Consider the following 22,775-nt stretch of genomic DNA (forward strand, 5'->3'; position numbering starts at 1 on the left):
CAAGATTCTTCAGCTGTGAAGAAAGGACTGAGAACAGTTCAGCCTGATGGGTTCTCTGTCCAGTGGGATGGTGAATACGCTTCAGGTTTTTGTTTGAATTTTAAAGGACCTGTCCAGGGTGCTGAACCTGTTTTAGAGAATGGGGCTCAGTGCCTTAGATTTAGTTCTGGTAAAGTTCAGGCTGAAATCAGGAAATCACGATTCCCTGCCTCTGTTGATGTCGCAGCCACCAGCCTCCATTGGGGCAGGAAAAAAAATGTCCATCGCTTAATGACTTCTTTCTCTTCTCTAGATCCCCCATATTAAGGTGGGTCCTGAGGAAACCCCTAAGCTGCAGTACCTGCGCTTTGCCTCCGTCAGTCTTTACCCCAGCAACGAGGATGTCAGCTTGGCCGTGTCCCGCATCCTCAAGTCCTTCAACTACCCCTCGGCGAGCCTCATTTGCGCCAAGGCGGAGTGTAAGAAAATGTAGCTGTTCTCTTTGGCAGAGAAGAGGCAGCTGAGATTGAGCGGGGGGTGGGTGGGAGTGGGGGGGGTGGGATCCACAGGAGCCACCAGTGATGGTCAGTCAGATTTTTTGGGGGGGCATTTCTACTTGTATGCACACCCCCCCAACCTGCCCTACTTTCAGTGACGGCCAAACTAGATGTGAGGTTAAATACTGTACGTGTTTGCATGTAACCGGCACTTCTAAAAACAAAGGCAAATGATAGCTAAGGTAAAGGTAAAGGTAAAGGTTCCCCTTGACAATTTTTGTCTAGTCGTGTTCGACTCTAGGGGGCGGTGCTCATCCCCGTTTCCAAGCCATAGAGCCAGCGTTTTGTCCGAAGACAATCTTCCGTGGTCACATGGCCAGTGCGACTTAGACACGGAACGCTGTTACCTTCCCACCGAGGTGGTCCCTATTTATCTACTTGCATTTGCATGCTTTCGAACCGCTAGGTTGGCGGGAGCTGGGACAAGCGATGGGCGCTCACTCAGTCGCGTGGATTCGATCTTACGACTGCTTGGTCTTCTGACCCTGCACACGGGTTTCTGCGGTTTAGCCCGCAGCGCCACCACGTCCCTCAGCTACTAGGAAGTAAATGACTGGGACTGAGGAGACTTGGCATTTTTAAGCCTTTCCTCTCTGCTGGCAAAATGGGCTCCTCTGAAACGGGCGTTTTACAGTCGGAAGAATGTTTCGTTCTGTGGCAGCTTTCTTCCTAAGATAGATAGGAACGATGTTTTGTCAGAATTGCAGCTGGGATTAAGACATTCCTCCCACTGCATGCTGTAAAATTAATAATGATCAGAACCTGCAGCGGTGGTAGTTGTTAGCAATTCTTTTCAGTGACCCTGCTGGATAGGGCAGTGCTTTAGGTCTCCGGCTGCAGAGACAGAGAGGTTGGGAGTTCGATTCCCCCACTGGGGTTCCTTGACAGGAGCTGATTCAGTGATCTACCTCTGCAGTTCTAAGATGATAATGATTAAATTTAAAGACTCCTTTAATGTCTTCCTTAGCTTGGCCACAACATGGCTTGTTTGCCCAGATGGGCAAGAAAACTGAGCTCTTCTACGTTGCTTCAAGGCTGGATGCTGGCAGGCGGGACTCGAGAACCCATCCTGGGTCTCTGGAGCCACCACAGACGAGGCCCTGTCTTAACATCTCACGGGTGTCACGTCCTTCAAAATTAGGATGCAAAGCAGGGCTTCCCATGCTAATGTTAATGGAGACAAAAAGATATATATGTACAGTATATATATCTTTATGTCCTGATTGAAGTATTCCATCGCCAAGTCCTTGAGTACCAACGCCAAATGTTAGGGCTGGGTTCTGGCTTGGACAAAATCTTGGCGTAACCCCCTGTTCCTTTCCCGCCCACCAGGTCTCCTACGACTGGAGGAGTTAGTTCGTCAGTTTCTCATTTCCAAGGAGACGCTGTCGATCCGGATGTTGGACGACACCAACGACCCGACGCCACTGCTCAAGGAGATCCGGGACGACAAGATCTCCACCATCATCATTGATGCCAACGCTTCTATTTCTTATCTCATCCTCAAGAAGGTGAGGGGGAGAGACAGCACAGGAGGGTGGGGAGTAGAGATGGGCACGATCCACGCTTCAGGGCTTTGGTGCGGTTCAGCAGATTGGGACTACAGATATTGCACGGGTGGATAGCTCAGTGGCTTAGGTCTCTGGCTGCAAAGCGAAAGGTTGGGAGTTCGATTCCCCACTGGGCCTCCTTGAGAGGGGCTGGACTAGATGATCTTTGGGGGTCCCTTCCAGCAGTGCAGTTCTAAGATGGTGGTGGTGATGGTTATTCCCTGCCCCACCTTCTCTCATGAATACCCCTCAGAGATGGGGATGGGGCGAGGAATCCAGGACACCCACGCAGCACCTGTGGCCCCAATCCACCAGATAGCACTGAAGCGCCGAAGTACGGATCGTGCCCATCTCCGGTGGGGACACAGCAGATCTCCTGGGGCGAGGAAGCTGATGCTCTCTTCCTCCAGCCTAAACCAAGAGGGATCCATCGTTTGTGCCTGGATACCTTGGTTCATAGGTCAGTGCTGTGAAAACTTCCTCTCTGGTGCGTCTTAGCCTGAAAGTAGATTGTATTCTGAGATAGAGAGTGTTGCTGATTAACTAAAAAATAACAACCCGTTTTCATACAAATCCTGAGCTGAATCCTATAAGCTGGGTGTGGAGTTCTGAGAGTCATATTAACTCAGCCCTCAAACCCCCCCCCCCAAAAAAACCCGCACTTTTTCTACATTCTGTGTGAAAACTGAACATTTTCTTCTGGCAGTTTTAATAAACCAGAAGATAACAGGGTATCTAAGCTAGGGATAGGTGGGAGCCTCCCTGTTTTCCATCAAAACAGTTGGATCTCGTACAAACACACCTTTCAACTACTTATAAGCCTTTGAATGCTTTTGCAAAGTCTTCAAATGAATGCATGGGACGTGGTGGCGCTGCGGGCTAAACCGCAGAAGCCTCTGTGCTGCAGGGTCAGAAGACCAGCAGTCGTAAGATCGAATCCATGCGATGGAGTGAGCTCCTGTCGCTTGTTCCAGCTCCCGCCAACCTAGCAGTTTGAAAGCATGCAAATGCAAGTAGATAAATAGGGACCACTTCGGTGGGAAGGTAACAGCGTTCCGTGTCTAAGTCGCACTGGCCACGTGACCACGGAAGATTGTCTTTGGACAAAACGCTGGCTCTATGGCTTGGAAACGGGGATGAGCACCGCCCCCTAGAGTCGGACGCGACTGGACAAAAATTGTCAAGGGGAACCTTTACCTTTTACCTCAAATGAATGCATAGGAGGAAAAAACAAAACACCTCACTCCCTTCTCCATTTTGGAGGACTCTACATAGGAAAAACCACTAACGCCAATTAAAAATCTGCCCTTGGAGCAAAATATTCATTGGAGAAGATTGTCTTTTCTTTTTTTAACAGCAGGATTTCAAGGGGGTTGTTTTTTAAAACCAGGAATTCAAGTCAAAGCTCATGGGGGATGAGGAAGAGAGCTAGGTTTCTTGATTTGTTTTTAAATATCCTGTTCACAACAGAAACCCCTAAACAAAGCTTAGTACCTTTTAAGGTAAATGGGGAATGTTCACCCATCCTTAGCCAAGACCAAAGCCTAAAAGTATAGGAAAGAAAAACTTGCATATTTTTTTTAATCCACAGGTTCTCACAGGTTTAAACATACGTGTTGTCGTTATGTGCCATCAAGTTGGTCCCTCCTGAGGAGGGACCTCAGCACCCCAGGAGTTCTTGATGGGAACTGATCTTCTTTCTGATTCTCCTTTTTTAGGCTTCAGAACTGGGGATGACATCTGCCTTCTACAAGTACATCTTGACCACCATGGTTAGTAGTCAAATGACAACGGTGAGAAAAGCCAGAGGTGTGTTTGGGACCCTTTGTGTGCATAAAGGTCTGGAAAATGCTCTAGAACAGGATACCTCTACAGAAGACTCCCAGGCCCCTAAGGCCTTGTAGTTCCCACAGAGCTTAGCTACAACCAGCTGCCTCCCCCATCTTTATGAAGATTCATTATGTCTGACGGGGCCTTTGTTTCCTCAGCTGCAAGCAATTCAAAACATTATGGTTTTAGGGTTTTTTTTGGGCTGTTTGGCTGTGTTCTGAAGGTTTTTCTTCCTGATGTTTTGCCAGTCTCTGTGGCTGGCATCTTCAGAGGACAGGAGTCAGAACTCTGTCTGTGTTCTGGTGTAGTGTGTGGGATAGTTGTTGTTAGAACAGATAGAGTTCTAACTCCTGTCCTCTGAAGATGCCGGCCACAGAGAGAAACCTTCAGAACACGGCCAAAGAGCCCGAAAAACCTACAAGAACCATCGGATCCCAGCCGTGAAAGCTTTCGAGAATACAATTCAAAACACCGTGGAGGGCTTTTGTTTTGTTTTGTTTTTGCTAAAACCTCAGCATTCTGGCTAGGGCTTTAAAATCCCTGCAGACTATAGTCCAAAACAATACAATGTTCCCCGTGTCTAAATAACACTTTTCCCTTTCCTTGGCAGTAAGAAATAAAATTAGCAGGAAAATGACTCCTGGCATAGAGGTAGGGCTTGCTCAAAACCCTTGGTTTGCCCAAGTCAGAATACCAACTCCATTAAGGTGGACAGTATGCCAAACCCAGCCAAACGGTGGTGATATTTGGAGCCAGGCATTCTCACGAGCACCTCGCCTCATCCCGGGAGGTAATAGCAAAATAACCAAGCAACCGTTTGCTCTCTTTTCATGATGCCCCAGATCTGCTAATGGAGATGCCTGCCTCCCTTTGCCTAAGGGTAGGGCCGGTAGGGCTTCACCCATGAGTAGAACATGGCACCGTTTTGGCATTCGTCTTGGGCAACAGAGCAAAGCTTGGCGTGATGCCCACTAAATTACAGTCCTGCATCCAGTTGCTTTTCTTCTCCGTTGCGGTTCTTGAAACCTGTCAGGCAGATGTCCTGGAATGTGTTCGTTGAAGGGGAGCTGGGGTAGGAAAAACTCTAGAACCATAAGTTTCGGGATTATAACTCCCAGAATCCCCTAGCTGTCCTAACGATGGATCATGCTGGCTGGGAGATTCTGGGAACTGTAGGTTTTTTTTAAAAGCTTTCCTAAGCTCTGGCTGATGCTATGGCACCCTGCAGGAAGCAAATCTCAGGGTGACAAATATTAGGGTTGAGTGTGTTGAATGATGACAGGCAGCTGGCATTCATAAGCCAACCTGTCCTGGCATTTGTGCCTGGTTCCTCTGTCCGCGTCAAAAGTCCGCCCCTGCTTTAGAAACCAGTTCTTTGTCCCAGGCTGCTGTGTGGAACATTGGATCTGGTTCAGCGGTTGTTTTAGCAGTGATGAAAGGTGACCCTGCCATACAAATCCAGCTGGAGGGTATGTTGCTTTTTTTTTTGATGTGCCTTCTCTTTTCTCACAGCCGTGAGGTGCTCAGCACAGCTTTTTCCAAAGGGTCAGGGTCCTCCCCCCCTTCCCTCCTCCTCTTCTTCTTTTGAAGGTGAAAACACTGGAGATTTAGAACATGGGGGCCGGGCAGCCTACCAAAAATTGTGAGTGCCAGATCCACCGGCGAAATGCTTCCCTCTGGTCCTCTTGACAGTCATTACCAAATTAGAATCAAGGTCTGAGGGGGAAAAGGTTGCCTGGAGTGTGTGTGTGTGTGTGTGTGTGTGTGTGTGTGTGTGTGTGTGTGTGCGTGCGTGCGTGCGCGTGCGTGTGCGTGTGCGTGTGCGTGTGCGTGTGTGTGTGTGTGTGTGTGTGTGTGTGAGAGAGAGAGAGAGAGAGAGAGAGAGAGAGTAAATGAATAGTGGAAGTCTGGAAGTATATGAGAAAGATAGATTCTTGTTTTTTTAATTTGTTGTGGAATTATTGTTAAAAGATGTATGTGTACTAATCCTCCCCCTTTTAAAATGTTTAATAATTTCATTTATTTTCTTACGTACCACCTTGTGTGGCCAAAGAGGCATCTAATCTTGCTTTATTTCTAAAGCCACCCCCCACACTCCTGCTTTCCTACTTATTTTCAGGAGGGTGGGAGAGTTGAATGCTTGTGAATGACCACAAAGGGACATCCTCATAGAATCGTAGAATAATTTTCCTGGAAAGAGCCTAAAAGGCCATCAAGCCCAACCCCCTACTCAGTGCAGGAATCCAAGCTAAAGTATATCTGACATATAGCTGTCTAATTTTCTCTTCAATGATTCCCGTTTGTCGTAGCCTCTAGCCTCTCTCTTCCATCTTCTTCCGTTGTTCCTCTTGTGTCAAATTTTAGAGGCCAAGTTCCTTTAGAGAGGGACCTGGCTTTCGTGCCTCAGAAATATCCATTCATGCTACGAGTGTCATAGAGACCAATGGGTAATGATTGGGAATCGAAACAAATAACAATCGTGAAATCAGTATGAAACTCGGTAGTTGATCTGAAAACATGTGCAATAAATTAAACAGTTAAGACCTGAAGCAATGTAAACATATATATATAATAAACAGTGATATATAACTCAAAAGATGACTTAGGAGAAGAAACTCATTTTCACATGGAACGTAAAATGCAAAATAATGGCCAAAATCTTGTGGTGCAATTATGAAAAAGGTAACTTTTACCAACAAATTGCTGTCAGTTAAGAAATCACCCTAGCCGTTGTCTGTTGCGCAGCCTTGAGAAAGATGGGACCAGGAGCCAGCTCACTAAAAAGAAGTGGCCTGTGGTATTTTCCTAAAATTCTGTGCACAGTGACTGGCAGTTGAAATTTCTGTGAACGCTAGAGATGGGATAGTGTTGAGTAGATGCTGGGAGACGCCAGATCCTAGGACACCCGTCTGCCACTTCCCAGGATCATCTGACCGGTGTGGCTACGTCACTCTGCCCAACGGTAGGGCCGATCATGCTGTTTGGTTCAATCCTTGTCGGCTTCACATTCAAGCCCTGACAAACGATGGTTTTCCCCGAACACTGGTCGTGGAGATGATTTAGAAGGAATCCTCCCATCTAGCGGCGATTCAAAGCCATTGTCAGTAAAGGGAGCCAATTAATTGGTTCACCCATTCAAAGCTTGACCGGGCCTGACCCTGGTTTCGCTGTATCAGATGTGATGGGACCCCAGCCGGAGGCTTATCGCTTACCAGATGTTCCCCGTGCAGTTCAGCCATGTTCCGTGCGAGCTACTGGCTGAATCGCCTGCTTTCCCACAGGCTGCGTTGCTAGGAATGTCAAGGTTTTGCTCATCAGACACTTACTCTGAGTAATGTTTGAGGAGCCTTTGTCAAACCCCCTCCACCCTGGTTTAGAGAAGCCTGTCAGCAGTTTTCAGAAGTCTCCAGCCAGGGAAGGCCGTTTGGTGCCCTCTTCCAAAACCATGTTCTCGGTCCTCTCATCATCCTGCCAAATGTTATTCAAGTGTGGTGATGGGTGGGAAGGTGTTTAACAGCGTCATTCAAACATGAAAGTATTTTTACATTTCATTTTGGATCCTTGACTACATCTCTGAAACAAACAAACAAAACTGTAGTTAAACTCTATCAAGGCTACTAATAAAATTCCTAGCTGGAGGATTCTGGGACTTGTAGTCTGGAAGATTACTGTTTCACGATATTATTTACTGTATATTATTTCTAGTAGCAGAAGCAGTGAAGGCTGGCTTAAGACTTACAACTACCTGAATGAAAGAAAACACAGTGTCTTCTTCCCAGGCCAGATTCTTCCTACTGAATCTGAAGCTGGCTTTCACTTGAATGATATTTCAACACTTGTAAGGGGACAGTACGGTATTGTTCAGTTACCTTGAAGGCAGGAGGCTAGCTTAGGGGGTGGAGTACAGACCCTGTGGATCTTCCTGTTTCGAAGCCTCTGCAGCCACCCACCCATGGCAGGATCAGAACCACCATTATCCACTGTGTAAAGTTTAACATCTTCTACATTTACCTTCTTCTCTCTTCCATCTGCTGCTGTTTCTGCCTTTGGCCTCTACTTCATTCATTCATTCATTCATTCATTCATTCATTCATTCATTCATTCATTCATTCATTCATTCATTCATTCATTTATTTATTTATTTATTTATTTATTTATTTATTTATTTATTTATTTATTTATTATTATTTTATTTATTTTATTTATATCCCGCCTATCTAGTCGCGAGGACTACTCTAGGCGGCTTACAACAACAATTTATTTATTTATTTATTTATTTATTTAACTTATATGCTGCCCACACTACCCAAAGGTCTCTGGGCGGCTTACAACATCCAAAATACAATAAAAAGACAAAACAATTAAAATGCAATTAAAATATATACCCTAAAAATTGCCATCAGGACCCACAGCTGATATTATTTCAGTTAAAAGCCTTCAGGAGCAGGAAGGTTTTGACCTGGCGCCGAAATGTCATCAGCGTCGGCGCCAGACGAATCTCAGTCGGGAGGGCATTCCATAATCTGGGGGCAGCTGCTGAAAAGGCTATTTCTCTACAAGCCGTCCCTCTTACCTCCTTGAGGGATGGCTCTTTCAAAAGGGCCCCCTGGCTAGATCTTAACTGCCGGGTAGGCTCATATGGAAGGAGGCGGTCCTTCAGGGATCCAGGGCTCAAGCCGTTTACTTGCATCCGTTCAGGTTGTGTACATAAGACTGAATGACCCGTTAACGCCCTTTGTTGTGCTCACAACCCCTGCAGGATTTCCCGATCTTGCACCTGGATGGCATTGTGGACGAGCACTCTAATGTGCTGGGCTTTTCCATGTTTAACACTAGCCACCCTTTCTACATGGAGTTCGTCCGCAGCCTCAACATGTCATGGCGGGAGAATTGCGAGGTTAGCCCTTATCCTGGCCCTGCGGTAAGTGTAGCAAACTTCAATCCAATGCAAAGGAATAGGTGTGCAATTAATTGTATGGCAGGAGCTATTAAAAATGTGAGGAACACATGTTGGTAATGCATTCTTCCTGGAAATTTTATTTGTTTTGGACTGTGGCTGGCAGAATCTGAAACCTGGGAATTTGAATTCTGAGAGCTGTAGCTGCAAAAATGGAGTTTTCTGAGTATTTGGTCAGTGACTCAATTAGGTTCTTCTTCGTGGTCTCTGTGAATGCACACTAATGGGTCAATCTGCACCTGTGCAGAGATCTCTGGAATATTCTAGAGCTCAAACACGTGTTCACCAGGACCGCCCCCCTAACGCACGTGGTCCGCCCGTCCTGGCGATTGCCTCAGTTCCCAAACAGCCCGCCGCTGACGTCTCATCTCTTGACGAGCTCTACGTTCACGCTTCTTGGTTCTTTTCTCTAGAGAAATAAACGACAAAACAAATTGATTCTATAGAAGAATAGACTTTTAATCCGTCAGATTTGTAAGAGACTTTTTATTTCTAAGAGACTTGATCCTGCTTTTTCCTACTGCCCCCCACCCTTTATAACCTTTAATGGAAATGCTAGAAAACCTACAAAAGATGAGAAAGATGGCACATTCATACAACGCTCAGCCATACTACAGGCCCCAAAGATATCAGTGGCGCCATCTGTATCCTTTCCACCAATTCAAATCCTTTCTGGAAAAACAAAGATACCTACCTCAGTCATCTTCCTCATACCAAAATTGACAGCACGCATAGCGACAGCGTCCTTGACAGTCCTTCCGATGACCTGATAAGAAAATCAAGCAGAATCTTTGACTCCCCTATCACCCAGATCTACTCTTTTCGTATCCCACTATCCTCCACCACTTGCCTAGCAGCCTATTTCCCATCTTGGGCGTCCATCACCACTGATTTGTGGGTCCTGTCTATAATATCCATCGGTTACGCAATAGAGTTTTTGCCCCTCCCACCTTCCAGGGTAGTCCTAACCACATCATCAAACGCTCTAGAACAAGAGATTCAACCACTCTTCTCTAAGGATTCTATTTTGGTAGTCATTCCACAGGATGACGACCTGGGCTTCTTCTCCCGTTATTTCTTTGTCCCCAAAAGAGACGGAGGTCTCCAGCCCATCCTTGACCTTTGGGATCTGAACTGCTTTATCCTGTAGAGACGTTTCCGCATGGTGATGTTAGAACATATTCTTCCTCTTCTTCAAGGCGGAAACTGGTTCGCTGTCATAGACTTGAGCAACGCTTATTTCCACATCTCAATCAATGATCTTTGCATACCGTTCTCCAACGCCTTACACTGCCACCCTTCGAACCTCTTGCAACCTCATCTGAATGGCTTGTCTCGTTTAAAGTTTTATTCTTGGTAGCTATCACATCGTCACGTAGAGCACCCGAGCTCGCAGCTCTGTGAGCGGATCCTCCATTCTTGCAATTTCATCCAAAGTCATTCTCTACCCCGATATTTCCTTCCTGCCTAAAGTTGTGTCTGATTTCCATGTCCGCCAGCCTATCATCTTACCTACCTTCTTCCCACAGCCATCGACAGATCTTGAGCGATCCTTCCATCTCTTGGATGTCAGGAGAACCCTAGCATTCTATGGGGAAAAAACAGCGCCTTTCCGCAAGACTAAGAGACTGTTTCCATGCATCGGCCACGTAGGGGAACTCAGATTTTCTCCCAAACTATCTCCCGTTGGATTGTCCACACCATACGTTGTGCTTATGAATTTGCAAAGAAACCGTTGCCTCCTGACATGAAGACACACTCCACCAGAGCAGTGGCTGATTCTGCTGCCTTTCTCAAAAGCATACCTGTTCCTGACACATGCATGGCTGCTACTTGGTCCACTCCATCAACTTTTGCATCCCACTGTCGATTGGATGTGTGGGCCAAGTCGGATGCTGCCTTTGGACAAGAGGTATTGGTTTCTGTTCTTCCGTGACGTCCCTCCTCCTGTCAGGTAAGCTTGCTAGTCACCCATTAGTGTGCATTCACAGAGACCACGAAGAAGAAAGAGAAGTGACTTACCTGTAACTCTGGTTCTTCGAGTGGTCCTCTGTGAATTCACACTGCCCGCCCGTCCTCCCCTCTGTACGTCACATCGGTTTATTTTATACAGCGGCGGGCTGTTTGGGAGCTGAGGCAATCACCAGGGCGGGCGGACCACGTGTGTTAGGGGGGCGGTCCTGGCGAACGTGTGTTTGAGCTCTAGAATATTCCGGAGATCTCTGCACAGGCGCAGATTAACCCATTAGTGTGAATTCATAGATGATTCACTCAAAGAACTGGAGTTACAGGTAAGTAAACTCTTTTTTCTTGCCCCAGGTATCTGAAACTACTTTTCTAGTCCCACATACTGCTTATGTGTAATGGTGGAGAACATGCCTCTGTTTACCTTGCAAGCCACTGCGCAGATGTGGGCATGGCAGTTCATCCTGGTTCGTTTACAGAGGTTGGTGCCCTGCCCTGGAGTGGGTGCCAACCAGATGGGGTGGGGTGCCAAACCACCAAACTCGTGTTGTGATGGTGAACAAATTGGCAGTTTGTACCCATCTTTACCACTCTGTCTTTGTGAGCATTCTTTGCAAATACTTGCAAAAACTTCCAGATTTTTTTTTTAGGACTCAGAAAGAGTATTCACAGGTCTGTTCTGGGGTCTGTTCTGGTCCTCTCGCCCCGCATTTTGCCATCTGGTTAACAGAGGCCTGGCAACTCCATTTATTTCAGTAATTTTCAAAGAGGCAGCTGTATTACCTTCTGTATGCATAGCAAAACATGAGTATGAGTTTTCATAGCCTATAGTCTACTCGTGCAGACTAGAGATGCGATATTTGTATTTGTAAACAAATATGAATATCCCCGGCCTATGTGGCCGAGATCCCCAGTCTCGTCTCCCTGAACGGACCCGTCCACTTATGGGTCTCCACGTAGGGCATGTGGCTGATGTCCTGCTCATTTCAGGTCATTTCAGTCGCGTCAGCTTTTAAAAAAAACTATACTTCTTGGCTGAAAATGGCTGACCGGGGGAAAACAGTGTCCTCTCCCCTTTGGGTGGAGAGTCTTCAGACATGGGTTGAAGTCCTTCCTCCTCCTACCCCCCCCCCCCCCGCTTTTCCAGATTCGCTTCCTTTTAAACTCTGCCTGTTAAAACCCGAGGAAAACAGGAAGTTTTTGTTGATTCTGAAAGGTAGATAAATCAGGTTACAGAGAGCCAGTCCTGTTTCTAGTCTGACTGGAATGAACATCTATCATACTCAAAATGCGTTTACAAGCATCTGAATGTGCACGGTGTCCTTTATCTGTGTTAATAATTTGTAGCTTGTCAACAGCTAGCAGGCCCATCAAACTGTTCTTTCGCCTGATAAAAATCCTTCCTGCCTGATCACTTGGAGGTAACGGTTCTGCACCATAGGTGACAGAGGAAGTGGTTATTTCGAGGCTTACAGTAATTTAGTGTTAGTTACTAGGAAATTGCTGGGGCAAATTTGTACATAGGGGGTGCCCAGTGGACGAATCTCAAAGCTGTGGTGAAAAACAGAGGCGATGCTATAGGTCTGAAATTTAGTATCTGATTCCTTCGTTCCACCTTTGCTTCTAGTGTTCTGTAGATGTTTGGTGGCAGCTGGGGAGGCTGAAATATCGCTGAGCAAGTAGGGAGGGCTGCCTCTACCCACCCTTGGCATCTGTCTTGATTAACACTGTTTGTGGAATGATTTGTTCCCCTCCAGCTGTCAGCGGCCCTGATGTTTGATGCTGTACATGTGGTGGTGAGCGCCGTGCGGGAGCTGAATCGCAGCCAGGAAATCGGGGTCAAACCCCTGGCCTGCACTTCGGCGAACATCTGGCAACATGGGACGAGTCTCATGAACTATTTGCGAATGGTGAGCTGATGGTTTTGCCCCGGATAGGAAAGCTTCCTTTCTTACCGTAGGCACTGATTTGCACTCGACTGAGAAGGTCTTGGTGAGAATCAAAGCCTGCACCGATCGGATTCATGGCTGGCTTAAGCCAGGATCCATGCAAGAATTGGATGCAGGTTGGCCAGAGAGAAACTTTGAGAGATGCTGTGACCTATTGCTTAGATTCCAGACTTTAGGTGTCTTTTCTTCCATAGGTAGATTGGCGGCGGCGGGGGGGGGGGGAAATGCCCTAGCCCTTTCAAAGCAGCCAAACAAATGCGTGTGTCTTCGCTTCCCATCCTAGATCACGCCCCCCAGTTCTGCTCCCTGGGCGATGGCTGTCAAGAGGCTTGCTCATCTTTCCGAGCCCATTCCTGGTGACAATGTGTAGTGCTGTCTGTAATTAGGCCCTTTGTACTCAGAGGTTGCCCCAGAGCCCTTTAGAATGTTCATTAATATTCCGTGACATCACTACAAACTCAAGCAGAGACTGGAGAGAAAGGGCCTCTTTCCATAAATTAAAGCCAGAACTCTAGTAACTGTGATGCCCAGGTTTCTGGGACAGCCAAAGTCCTGGGAAGGCTCAGGGATTTCTTACGGCTATTTAAATAAACTTCATGAAAGCACCAAAGCAGGAACGTTGAGTTCAGAAAGTGGGAAATAGCTGGAGCCGGCTCAGGAGGTAAGATCATCAGGAGAGGCCTTTCTCTCAGTCCCACCACCTTAACAGGTGTGTTTGGTAGGGACACGGGAGAGGGCCTTCTCTGTGGCTGCTCCCAGAGACTTTGGAACTCCCTCCCACTGGAGGCCAGGTTGGTCCCCCTCTTGGCTCTCCATTTGCAAGCAAGCAAAGACTCTTCTCTTCAGGCAAGCTTTCCCTGAGTGACTGGCAGCCAGAGTGGGTTTTTTTAAGTGGACGGTTGTGTTTTACTGCTTTGAATGTGTTTTTGCTATTGCTCTTGTTTACTGTTTCTTAGACTGGTATTTGTTTCATCCTACTTAGCATTGGTATACTTACTGGAGATGGGCACAAGGCGCGGGTTCATTTAGCAGCTGAACAGATGTTTGGTGCTTCAAAGCCCCACCTCCTCCAGTTGGGCTGGTAAACGAACTGGCACGAACCGCCGAATCAGTGTGATTCGTGTCCATCTCGAATACTTGCGGTTTTAGCTTTATATGTTGTCTTTTAATAATGTAAACCACCTTGGGTCCTTTTCAAGGAGAAAGGTGGGGTAAAAATATTTTACGTAAATGAATACAGTGGTGCCTCGCACAACGAGCGCCCCGTAGAGCGATGAATTCGCTCTACGAGGATGTTTTTGCGATCGCAAATGCGATCGCATACCGATGGCCCCTGTGGCCGAAAATCGCAGAGTGAAGGTCGGTAAGCAGTTCACTTACCGACCTTCGCTTTGCGACCCGCCAATCAGCTGTTCCACAGCTACAAAATGGCCGCCGGAAGCCGCAAAATGGCCGCGCACAGCGTTTTTGCGCCCTTGTTAAGCGAGGGGAGGGCGCGAAAATGGCTGCCGGTCATAGAGGAACATCGCTGAACGGTGAGTAAAGGAGCCTTTTGGAACGCATTAAACACTGTTTAATGCATTCCAATGGGCTTTTCTGTCCCGCTCAGCGATGTTTTCACACAGCGAGGGTTAATCCGGAACGGATTAACCCTCGCTGTGCGAGGCACCACTGTAATTTCAGGGAATGCTGAGGTCTAGCACTAAGCACTAATCATCCTAAGATGATTCTATAGCCTGTCCCCTCCTGCTGCTGCCACCACAGTTTTGATCCTTTTTCACTCTCCTCCTGTTTCTCTCTCTCTCTCTCTGCCTGCCCACCCCATCCCTGTCCCTCCATCCCTGGCCAGGTAGAGTATGATGGGCTGACGGGGCGCGTGGAGTTCAACAGCAAGGGCCAGAGAACCAATTATACGTTGAGAATCCTGGAGAAAGCCCGTCACGGACACCGGGAGGTAAGAGGCAAGCTGTCGCCAATCTTGCCCTCCTTTCTCAGCCGCCAAAACAAGGAAGGCTTAAATCATGAGCCTGAGAAATCTGCACATCTCTGTTCTGCCAGAGGTGGGCAAAGGGCACCCCCAGGCGGTGGGGGGGCAGCTCCCAGCAGCCTCTACCAGCAAAGCCAAAAGCTGCTCTTTAAGTCAAATCTGGAGAATGGCACCTTTCCTGCTTCTGCTTATTTGAGGCATCCTCAGTTGCCTGTGTTAGAAGATCTCGCCTTTCAGAGAGTTGCTAAATTATTCAATCTAAAAGAGACGGTGCTGTGGCCCGTGGAATGAAAGGCTCAGAAAACAGGGTGGGGAAGGAAGCATCGTGAATCCAAAGGGGGAGAAATGGGAGCAATCTGAAGTGCTGCCTGAGTCTTTCTCATGGGAGAAAGAAACATCTCGCCATAGGAATGGAAGGATCCCTCAAATGTGAGCTAAAATAGTTCACGTCGAGGGTAAGAGCCTTTTCAACCTGGCTTGGATTGCTCAAGATTTCTCCATCCGTTTGTACTCGGAGTGAAAGTATTCTCTTGGCTGCCAGCATCACCTGGCCTCCCAGGAAGCGGTCCTGTACTTTCTATGCCAGGTTGGCCTTTCTGCTAGCCAGTACGACCTCTGAATCATCTGGCTTGTGCTTTCCTTGGCTCATCTGGGTAGGGACCCAATTCCTTCCAAAATCTGGAGTTTCTGTTTACCTTTTCCCCCTACACACACATCCACACAATTAGCCTAGTGACACTTTCTACCCCATTCTCTCCCCTCTACAGATTGGGGTGTGGTACTCCAACAGGACTCTGGCTATGAACGCCACGACGTTGGATATCAACATCTCCGAGAGCCTCATCAACAAGACCCTGATCGTCACTACTATCTTGGTAACTATGACTCCTGCCCCGGGTGGGGATTTGCTTCGCCATTCTTCAGTGAAACAGCCGGTGGTTTCCTCCTGCCTTTTAAAAGTGTAATTCAGGGTGAGAAACTTGTAGACGCCTTTAGTCAGGGAGCGTGCATGCCGTTAGAGCGGTGGTTCCCACCAACCTCGGATCCCCAGGTTTTCTTAGCCTAAAACTTGCAGAAGCTTTCACTGCTACCTATTTGGACAGGATTTCTGGGAGTTGTAGTCCAAGAACATCTGGAGACACAAGGTTGGGAACCACTGAAAAGTGGCAAAATCCAAAGCCAGAGTGGGCTAACAAGAGCCTCGTTCAGCTAAACTGAGCTGATCTAGTCCATTGTTCTTTGGAAGCTGTCAGAAAGACACGAGTGCTGTCCTCTTCTCTTGCTTATGCACCTTGGCATCGTCTTTAGAAAATTTAGCAAGTGAACTTATCATCCAAAATTTAGAAATAGTAGCCCTGCTGAAATTCCCTCTTTTACATGGTTGTTAAGATGGCCTTGCACCATTGATAAAGCTGTCAAGCTGAAAACAGTCCATTCGCCATTAAGGTTTTCAGGTTTAGACCCCGTAGACTGTTTCTGTAACTTTCAAGCTTATTCTTCATTCGGGGTGAATTCCTGCAGGCATAATCCTGCAGAGGTGTTTTGGGTAAGGGGGCTGACCTTGGATAATCTTGGAACCGAGTTCTCCTATTCATGCTAGACAGAAAAATATCACTGCAAAGAGCTTAGAAAAGTTACTTTTTGGACTGCAGGCCTTGTATTTCCCCCCCGATTCTGCACATGCAGTATTAACACGTTGACTCCTCATCCTTTTCTACAGGAGAACCCCTATGTGATGCGCCGTGCAAACTTCCAGGAGTTGTCTGGCACAGAGCAGTATGAGGGCTTCTGCGTGGACATGCTCCATGAGCTTGCTGACATCCTTAAATTCCGCTTCCAGATTAAGCTGGTGGAGGACGGCTTGTATGGAGCGCCTGAACCCAACGGGTCTTGGACAGGGATGGTGGGAGAACTCATCAATAGGGTATGGCCGCTGGGAATTTCTCCCTTCGGGATCTTCTGATTTTAAAGGCTGTGGGTTCCTTGAAGCGCTTCATCCTGGATTCATCCGTTCCCTTTTCTTGAAGAAAACCCCCCGTTCCCCACCCTGTGGGATCTCCCTATGCCTCATTTCCCGAAGAAAACCCTATAGCCTCTGGCACGACTTAATCGTGATGTTGTGCTTTGGGAACGCTTCTGGTAGCAAGCTTTAGATCCTGGAACCACAAAACCTTAGGGCTCTTGGAAGAGGAGAAGTGCCTTCAGACACGGGCAGAATTCCCTTCCCTTGTCTTTGATTTAACCTACAGCCCTTTTGGAGGCTGTGTTTCTCTGAAATCTCAAGTCCTGGTGCTATTTCTTTTTTTGTTCTTCTGTCCTGTTGAAGATCTCACATGTAACAGAAACAGCTTATGGGCTACGAGAGTAGACTGTACACTTCTTGTAGCAGGTGGAGGGAGGATCAGGTTTTTTTGAAGGCTTCTTTTCTTTCCATGTAGAAAACTAGCACCACATGGTGTACGGATTTAGATTTTTTTTTTTCCTCCTAGAGAGCAATCAGAAATACATTCTGGACTCTAAAAGGGTACAATTTTCTCTTACCGCTCTAGGATTATACCGCTTCATCTCTTTGCCAAGGAATGGTATAGACTAAGTCTTGGGCCCAGTTGAATATTCATTTAGGGGTTGCCCCCCCCATTTTTTTGCTGCCCTTGGAATGGTAAATAGCAGTACCAAGCCATGTAAATCAAGGTACATAGTACTCAAGGCTGCTCATGTCATTTGCCACTTTCCACTCTCCCTGGGAATGAAAATGGGGAAAAAATCCAATTAAAATAGGTAAGAGTTTGCCCCATTTTCATGACGTCCCAAATCTGCTTCCTGACGCTCATGCTCCACTCTGCTTAATGGTAGGTAAAGGTAAAAGGTAAAGGTTCCCCTTGACAATTTTTGTCCAGTCGTGTTCGACTCTAGGGGGCGGTGCTCATCCCTGTTTCCAAGCCATAAAGCCAGCGTTTTTTCCGAAGACAGTCTTCCGTGGTCACATGGCCAGTGCGACTTAGACACGGAACGCTGTTACCTTCCCACCGAAGTGGTCCCTATTGATCTACTTGCATTTGCATGCTTTCGAACCGCTAGGTTGGCGGGAGCTGGGATAAGTGACGGACGCTCACTCCGTTGCGTGGATTCGATCTTACGACTGCTTGGTCTTCTGACCCTGCAGCACAAGCTTCTGAGGTTTAGCCCGCAGTGCCACCATGTCCCTGCTTGATGGTAGAGCCGGCCCTATTTGTGGAATTAATGAATGAACAGTAGGGTCTATGTAGACCCCGATCCTTCTTCCAGCATGGGCCATTACAGGACAGTAGAAAGGCTTGGAAGTCCAGTGAAAGTTATCATGCAACTCAGAAAGCAGCAGAAATACACAATGGACCATGGAGAGGACTGTGGTCCACTGTTGTTGTGAACTCTCCGTGCAGAGAGTGATAACTAAGACTCTTGATTCTGGGGGGAAATTGATATTTTAATAGCCATGATTGTGCCACTCTTTCACTGCATGCGACTCATTTATACATGAAATATGAGGACATGACCAAGGTTTCCTAATCTTTCTAACCGTGTGATTAGAAATAACTGGGTAAGCTCATCGTAATTTTCAGCCGCCTACAAGAACAAAGAATTCTTTATATAGAATGACACACTGCAGTCACACATTTGTCTGGTTACTTCAAATCAATGTGCAAAATTCTCTCTCTCTCTCTGTAGTGCTAGATTGGCTTTCCTGCCTTTAGCAGCCACACTTTTCCTCTTAAAATTTTGATTTATTCCCTGTTTGCAAAGTGTTCTTGAAATCCCTCCTTACCACTCTTCCTGCATCACCAGGCTGCCCTTTTCCTTTCTCTTGACCAAGGTGCAGTGTTTGTCAACAGGCTATTGCTTGCCTCTTCACTCTGACCTGTTGAAGGGTGATGGCGGGCAGTGGCAGTAGAAGGCAGGGCTACCTTACCTCTCTATTTCAGCCAGTAGAGGGTGCCATAAGGAGTTGTGCAGTTGGGATGTGGTGTTCTCTGGGTGACCATCTCTGTGCTTTGCTCTGCAGAAAGCTGACTTGGCAGTGGCGGCATTCACCATCACAGCTGAGCGGGAGAAGGTCATCGACTTCTCCAAGCCTTTCATGACCTTGGGCATCAGTATCTTGTACCGTGTGCACATGGTAGGTATAGGTTGTCCTCTGCTGTTGGGAGGGTACCAATGGGAGGGGGATCTGAAGGAGCAAAATAGCCCTGTTGTCTCCAATTTCATACAGTACAGTAGCTATGTTAAGACAGGAGGTGTTGACCTGACTGTAGGATTTTAGCATATATTAATTACATTTATATACTACCATTCCCTCAGTGAGTTTAAAGTGGCAAGTGGGGCTCTCCATATCTGATCTTTGTAATAGACATGTGAGGTACATCAGGCTCGGAGAGAGAATGGCTGGTCTAAGTTCAGCCAGTGAGTTCCATGGCTCAATAAGGATTTGAACATTGATCTTCCAAGCTCCAATGCAGCACTGTAACCACGACACATACTGTCTGCCCTCCTTGTATATACAGTGGTGCCCCGCATGACGACGATAATCCATCCCGTGAAAATCGCTGTTTAGTGAAATTGTCATCATGCGAAAACCCTTTCCCCGTTGGAATGCATTGAAACCCAATTTAATGCGTTCCAATGGGGAAAATACCTTGTCGTCCAGCAAAGATCGCCCATAGGGAGGCCATTTTGCATGCGCCGATCATCTGTAAAAATGAGTGCCCTGCGAAGCATGAGTCCAGAAAACACAGGGCAGCCATTTTGCGAAGCAGAAAAAAATCATCGTTTTGCGAACAAACAGTTCGCGAAGCACGGACCTAATTGATGTCCAGCGAAAATCCCCCACTGGAATGACTGTTTTGTGAATCGCTATAGCAATTGCAAAAAGTCATCATTATGCGGATTTGTCGTTTAGCAGGGTCGTCGTTTAGTGAGGTACCACTATTGGATGTTTTATTTACTATTCTTGGGTTTTATTGTTTTTATGTCATGTTGTAAGCCGCCTAGAGTGGTCGAATAGACCAGATGGGCAGGGTATAAATCAATCAATCAATCAATCAAACAAACAAACAAACAAATACCACTGTAATTCGTTCTTGTTAAACCAGTGCTTTATAGTGGAAATATGTAGTGAACCAAATGCTTCTACTTTCTAATTTGTCTTCTCCAATCAGATAGCTCTGCAGACTGCAGCAGAATATTGAGCCTTTGGAGTTGTTTGATTGACCATCCTGTCCTTTTCCTCTTTTTTCACTCCGGGAAAGCAACAAAAATAGGAAACTTTAGCAGGCTGGGGAAAAAAAAACTTTAGCTTTTGTCTACCCAAGTCATGCAGTCGTGCTAGTACAAACAGCAGGGCTCCCTGTTGGCTTATATTAACACCTGGGTGAATTTGGCCAGTCATGATCTCTCAGCCTTAATTTTAGCATCTCACAGTTGTTGTGGTGAGGATAAATGGGTGGAGGAGATCCACCCAGGTGCTGCTGAGCACCTTGGAGAAAGGGTGGAAGAACCGTAGGATAAATTCTCAGCCGCTTTGCAAACAGTCCTTCCGTGGAACCCAGGGAGGACAGATGAAATATCCAGACGTGTAATAAATTTGCAGAAATAGAGGTTAGTATTCTGAGTTTTAAAAATTCTGGTGTCATAAAAGTGCCATGAATAATAAGCTGGCTTCCTTTGAAATGCTAGGGGACCAGTACAGGAAGTTCATTATGTAGTTCTATCGTCTCAGTGATTAGAAGGTGAAAGCTGTTAATTCTGCTTTCAGGAGCACACGCCATGCTTCTTTAATGGGCAGCTTTCAATCAGAGTGCTGTGGTACTTTTTCAGAGCCTAGAAGAAGTTCTTTATGTCTTTCTTCTTCCTCTTCTTCCTCTTCTTCTTCGCTAGAGAACTGCGGGACTGAGAATGGTTATTGGACTGTAATTCCCAGCTCTTTAATAACTTTCCCCTGTTCTGTAGTTCTCTTGCTCTAGGCCTACAAGGTCTGTCCCCAATTTGGCTAGGCTGAGCATTGCTGCGATTCTGGAAGGGCTAGAGAGAGCAATGAGAGGGGAAGGATCAGTATATCATCCCTTGTATCCTGGTGCTTTTCCTTCACAGGGCCGCAAACCAGGATATTTCTCTTTCCTGGACCCTTTCTCCCCAGCTGTTTGGCTTTTCATGCTCCTGGCATATCTTGCTGTCAGCTGCGTCCTCTTCCTGGCTGCCAGGTAAGTAAGTGTTCCCCCCAGTTGCATCCATACTTGCCTAGCTTTGCAGATTTTGAGTCAACTCCTCTTCCAACAGTGGGAGGAAGTGTACTGAGTCATCTGAAATTGCCTGCTGATAAAATCACTGCCACCTCCTAGTTAATAGTTCCCTGTCATAGACCATGTGCGCCCAAGGGATACCATAATGTGCATAGGAGAACACTCATGTCTGTAGCAAATATGTGTTAAAAGAGAGACGTAAAGAATTATATCTTAAATGTGTTATGTATGAGTTTCTTACAACTTGAAATACGTAATTTCTCCTTCCCTGCCTTTCCTTATCACTAGAACTATGAGGAAGGTTTTTACCTCCTCCTGATTAAAATTTGGTGGGACTGCCAGGGACCAGGTAGAATTATTTTTGAGGACTGCATACTTTTGATCTATGGGCTAAGAGTGAGTCAGTGTCTGTGAGTTAAAGGGCAGGCCGGGAGCATGGGGGAGAAGAGCCAGCCTGTGTAGCCTTGGGCAAACTGCACAGTCCCAGGACGCCCCCTAGAGGAAGAGAATGGGAAACCACTTCAGAGCATTCTCTGGCTGGAAAACCCTGAAAACGTTTGCCATAAGTCAGAATTAACTTGACAGCACATGATGATCATATTGCACTGGATTGTGATAAACATCATCGTTCGAACCCTATGGTATATGTTTGTGGCTATAGCCATTTGGTAACTAAATCTAACATATCCCTTAAAGACATGTCACATCAGAGTGTGTCTGAGGAAGCGGGCTGTGATCCGTGCAAGCTGACATGGAAATGAACTGGTTCGTCTTATTTATTTATTATTCGTTTTATGTAAACGACTTTCATCCCACCTTTCTTCTTAAAAAAGGACCCAAGGCGTCTTTGTGAGACCACAACTCCCCCAGTTCTTTTTTTTGGGGGGGGGGTTTGCCTACTCAAGGACATGTTAATTGCTTTCTCTTTACCTGGCTTCACCCTGTGAGCCTAAACAGATGCAATTCCAAAGTAAATCAGCCTTTCTCCCTCTGCTTGCAGGCTGAGTCCCTATGAATGGTACAACCCTCATCCTTGTATCCGGGAACGGCACAACATCTTGGAGAACCAGTATACACTTGGTAACAGCCTCTGGTTCCCTGTCGGGGGCTTCATGCAACAGGGGTCGGAGATCATGCCTCGGGCCCTCTCTACCCGCTGTGTCAGTGGCGTGTGGTGAGCAAAAAATAAGATCTCCATCTTATCACTCAGGCTTGAGAAAGAGTGACGACAGGGAGGAAGGGTGTGGGGGATTCTGGCCTATGAAATCTACAGATAACTTTTCCAAGTTCTGGACATCGGGCAGGTCTGGAAGAATCCCAGACTCTTCTCCTACCTACTTCAAAAAGAAATGGTTATTGACTGAGTCCAAATTTGTACGGAGCTGCCTTTTAAAAATGTGTTGTTGTTTCCTAGGAAAGTGTTTTTCCTCTCATGGGATAATTCTTAGGTCTGGGATCTTAATTTGGTAGCTTAATTGGTACTAAAGCTTCCGTTGATTAATTGGTGGGGGACTTTTTAATTGGCGAGGGCAACATTTAATCTGTTGACTATGAATTAAGGGCACACTTGTTTTTCCTTTGGAGGTTGCTTTGATTGTGGCATGTCTCTTAATAGAGAAGGCAAAAATATAATGAAGGAGCCATTTTCTTCTGACAGGGAATTCTCACTTGTGTTTATTGAATCATAAATTGTCCTATATTTCCTTCAATATCTCAGAAAGTCACTCAA

At 46.6% G+C, this 22,775-nt stretch overlaps 1 protein-coding gene across 2 annotated transcripts in view; it reads left to right on the plus strand.

Moving 5' to 3' along the window:
• GRIK5 (glutamate ionotropic receptor kainate type subunit 5) overlaps positions 1-22,775 on the plus strand; it is a 66,920-nt gene that overhangs the window by 32,092 nt on the left and 12,053 nt on the right. The window contains exons 5-15 of one of the 2 annotated variants that reach the window (XM_072980310.2): positions 293-458; positions 1,869-2,047; positions 3,805-3,858; positions 8,676-8,837; positions 12,596-12,748; positions 14,637-14,741; positions 15,542-15,649; positions 16,495-16,698; positions 18,814-18,927; positions 20,898-21,007; positions 22,047-22,220. In XM_072980310.2, coding sequence (XP_072836411.2) covers positions 293-458; positions 1,869-2,047; positions 3,805-3,858; positions 8,676-8,837; positions 12,596-12,748; positions 14,637-14,741; positions 15,542-15,649; positions 16,495-16,698; positions 18,814-18,927; positions 20,898-21,007; positions 22,047-22,220 — 1,529 coding nt within the window. Of the gene's footprint in view, positions 1-292; positions 459-1,868; positions 2,048-3,804; positions 3,859-8,675; positions 8,838-12,595; positions 12,749-14,636; positions 14,742-15,541; positions 15,650-16,494; positions 16,699-18,813; positions 18,928-20,897; positions 21,008-22,046; positions 22,221-22,775 lie in introns of those variants that run through there. The other variant, XR_013538528.1, reaches the window with a different exon arrangement.

The sequence above is a fragment of the Pogona vitticeps genome, chromosome 9 (genome assembly GCF_051106095.1).
Source record: "Pogona vitticeps strain Pit_001003342236 chromosome 9, PviZW2.1, whole genome shotgun sequence".
NCBI lineage: Eukaryota > Metazoa > Chordata > Lepidosauria > Squamata > Agamidae > Pogona > Pogona vitticeps.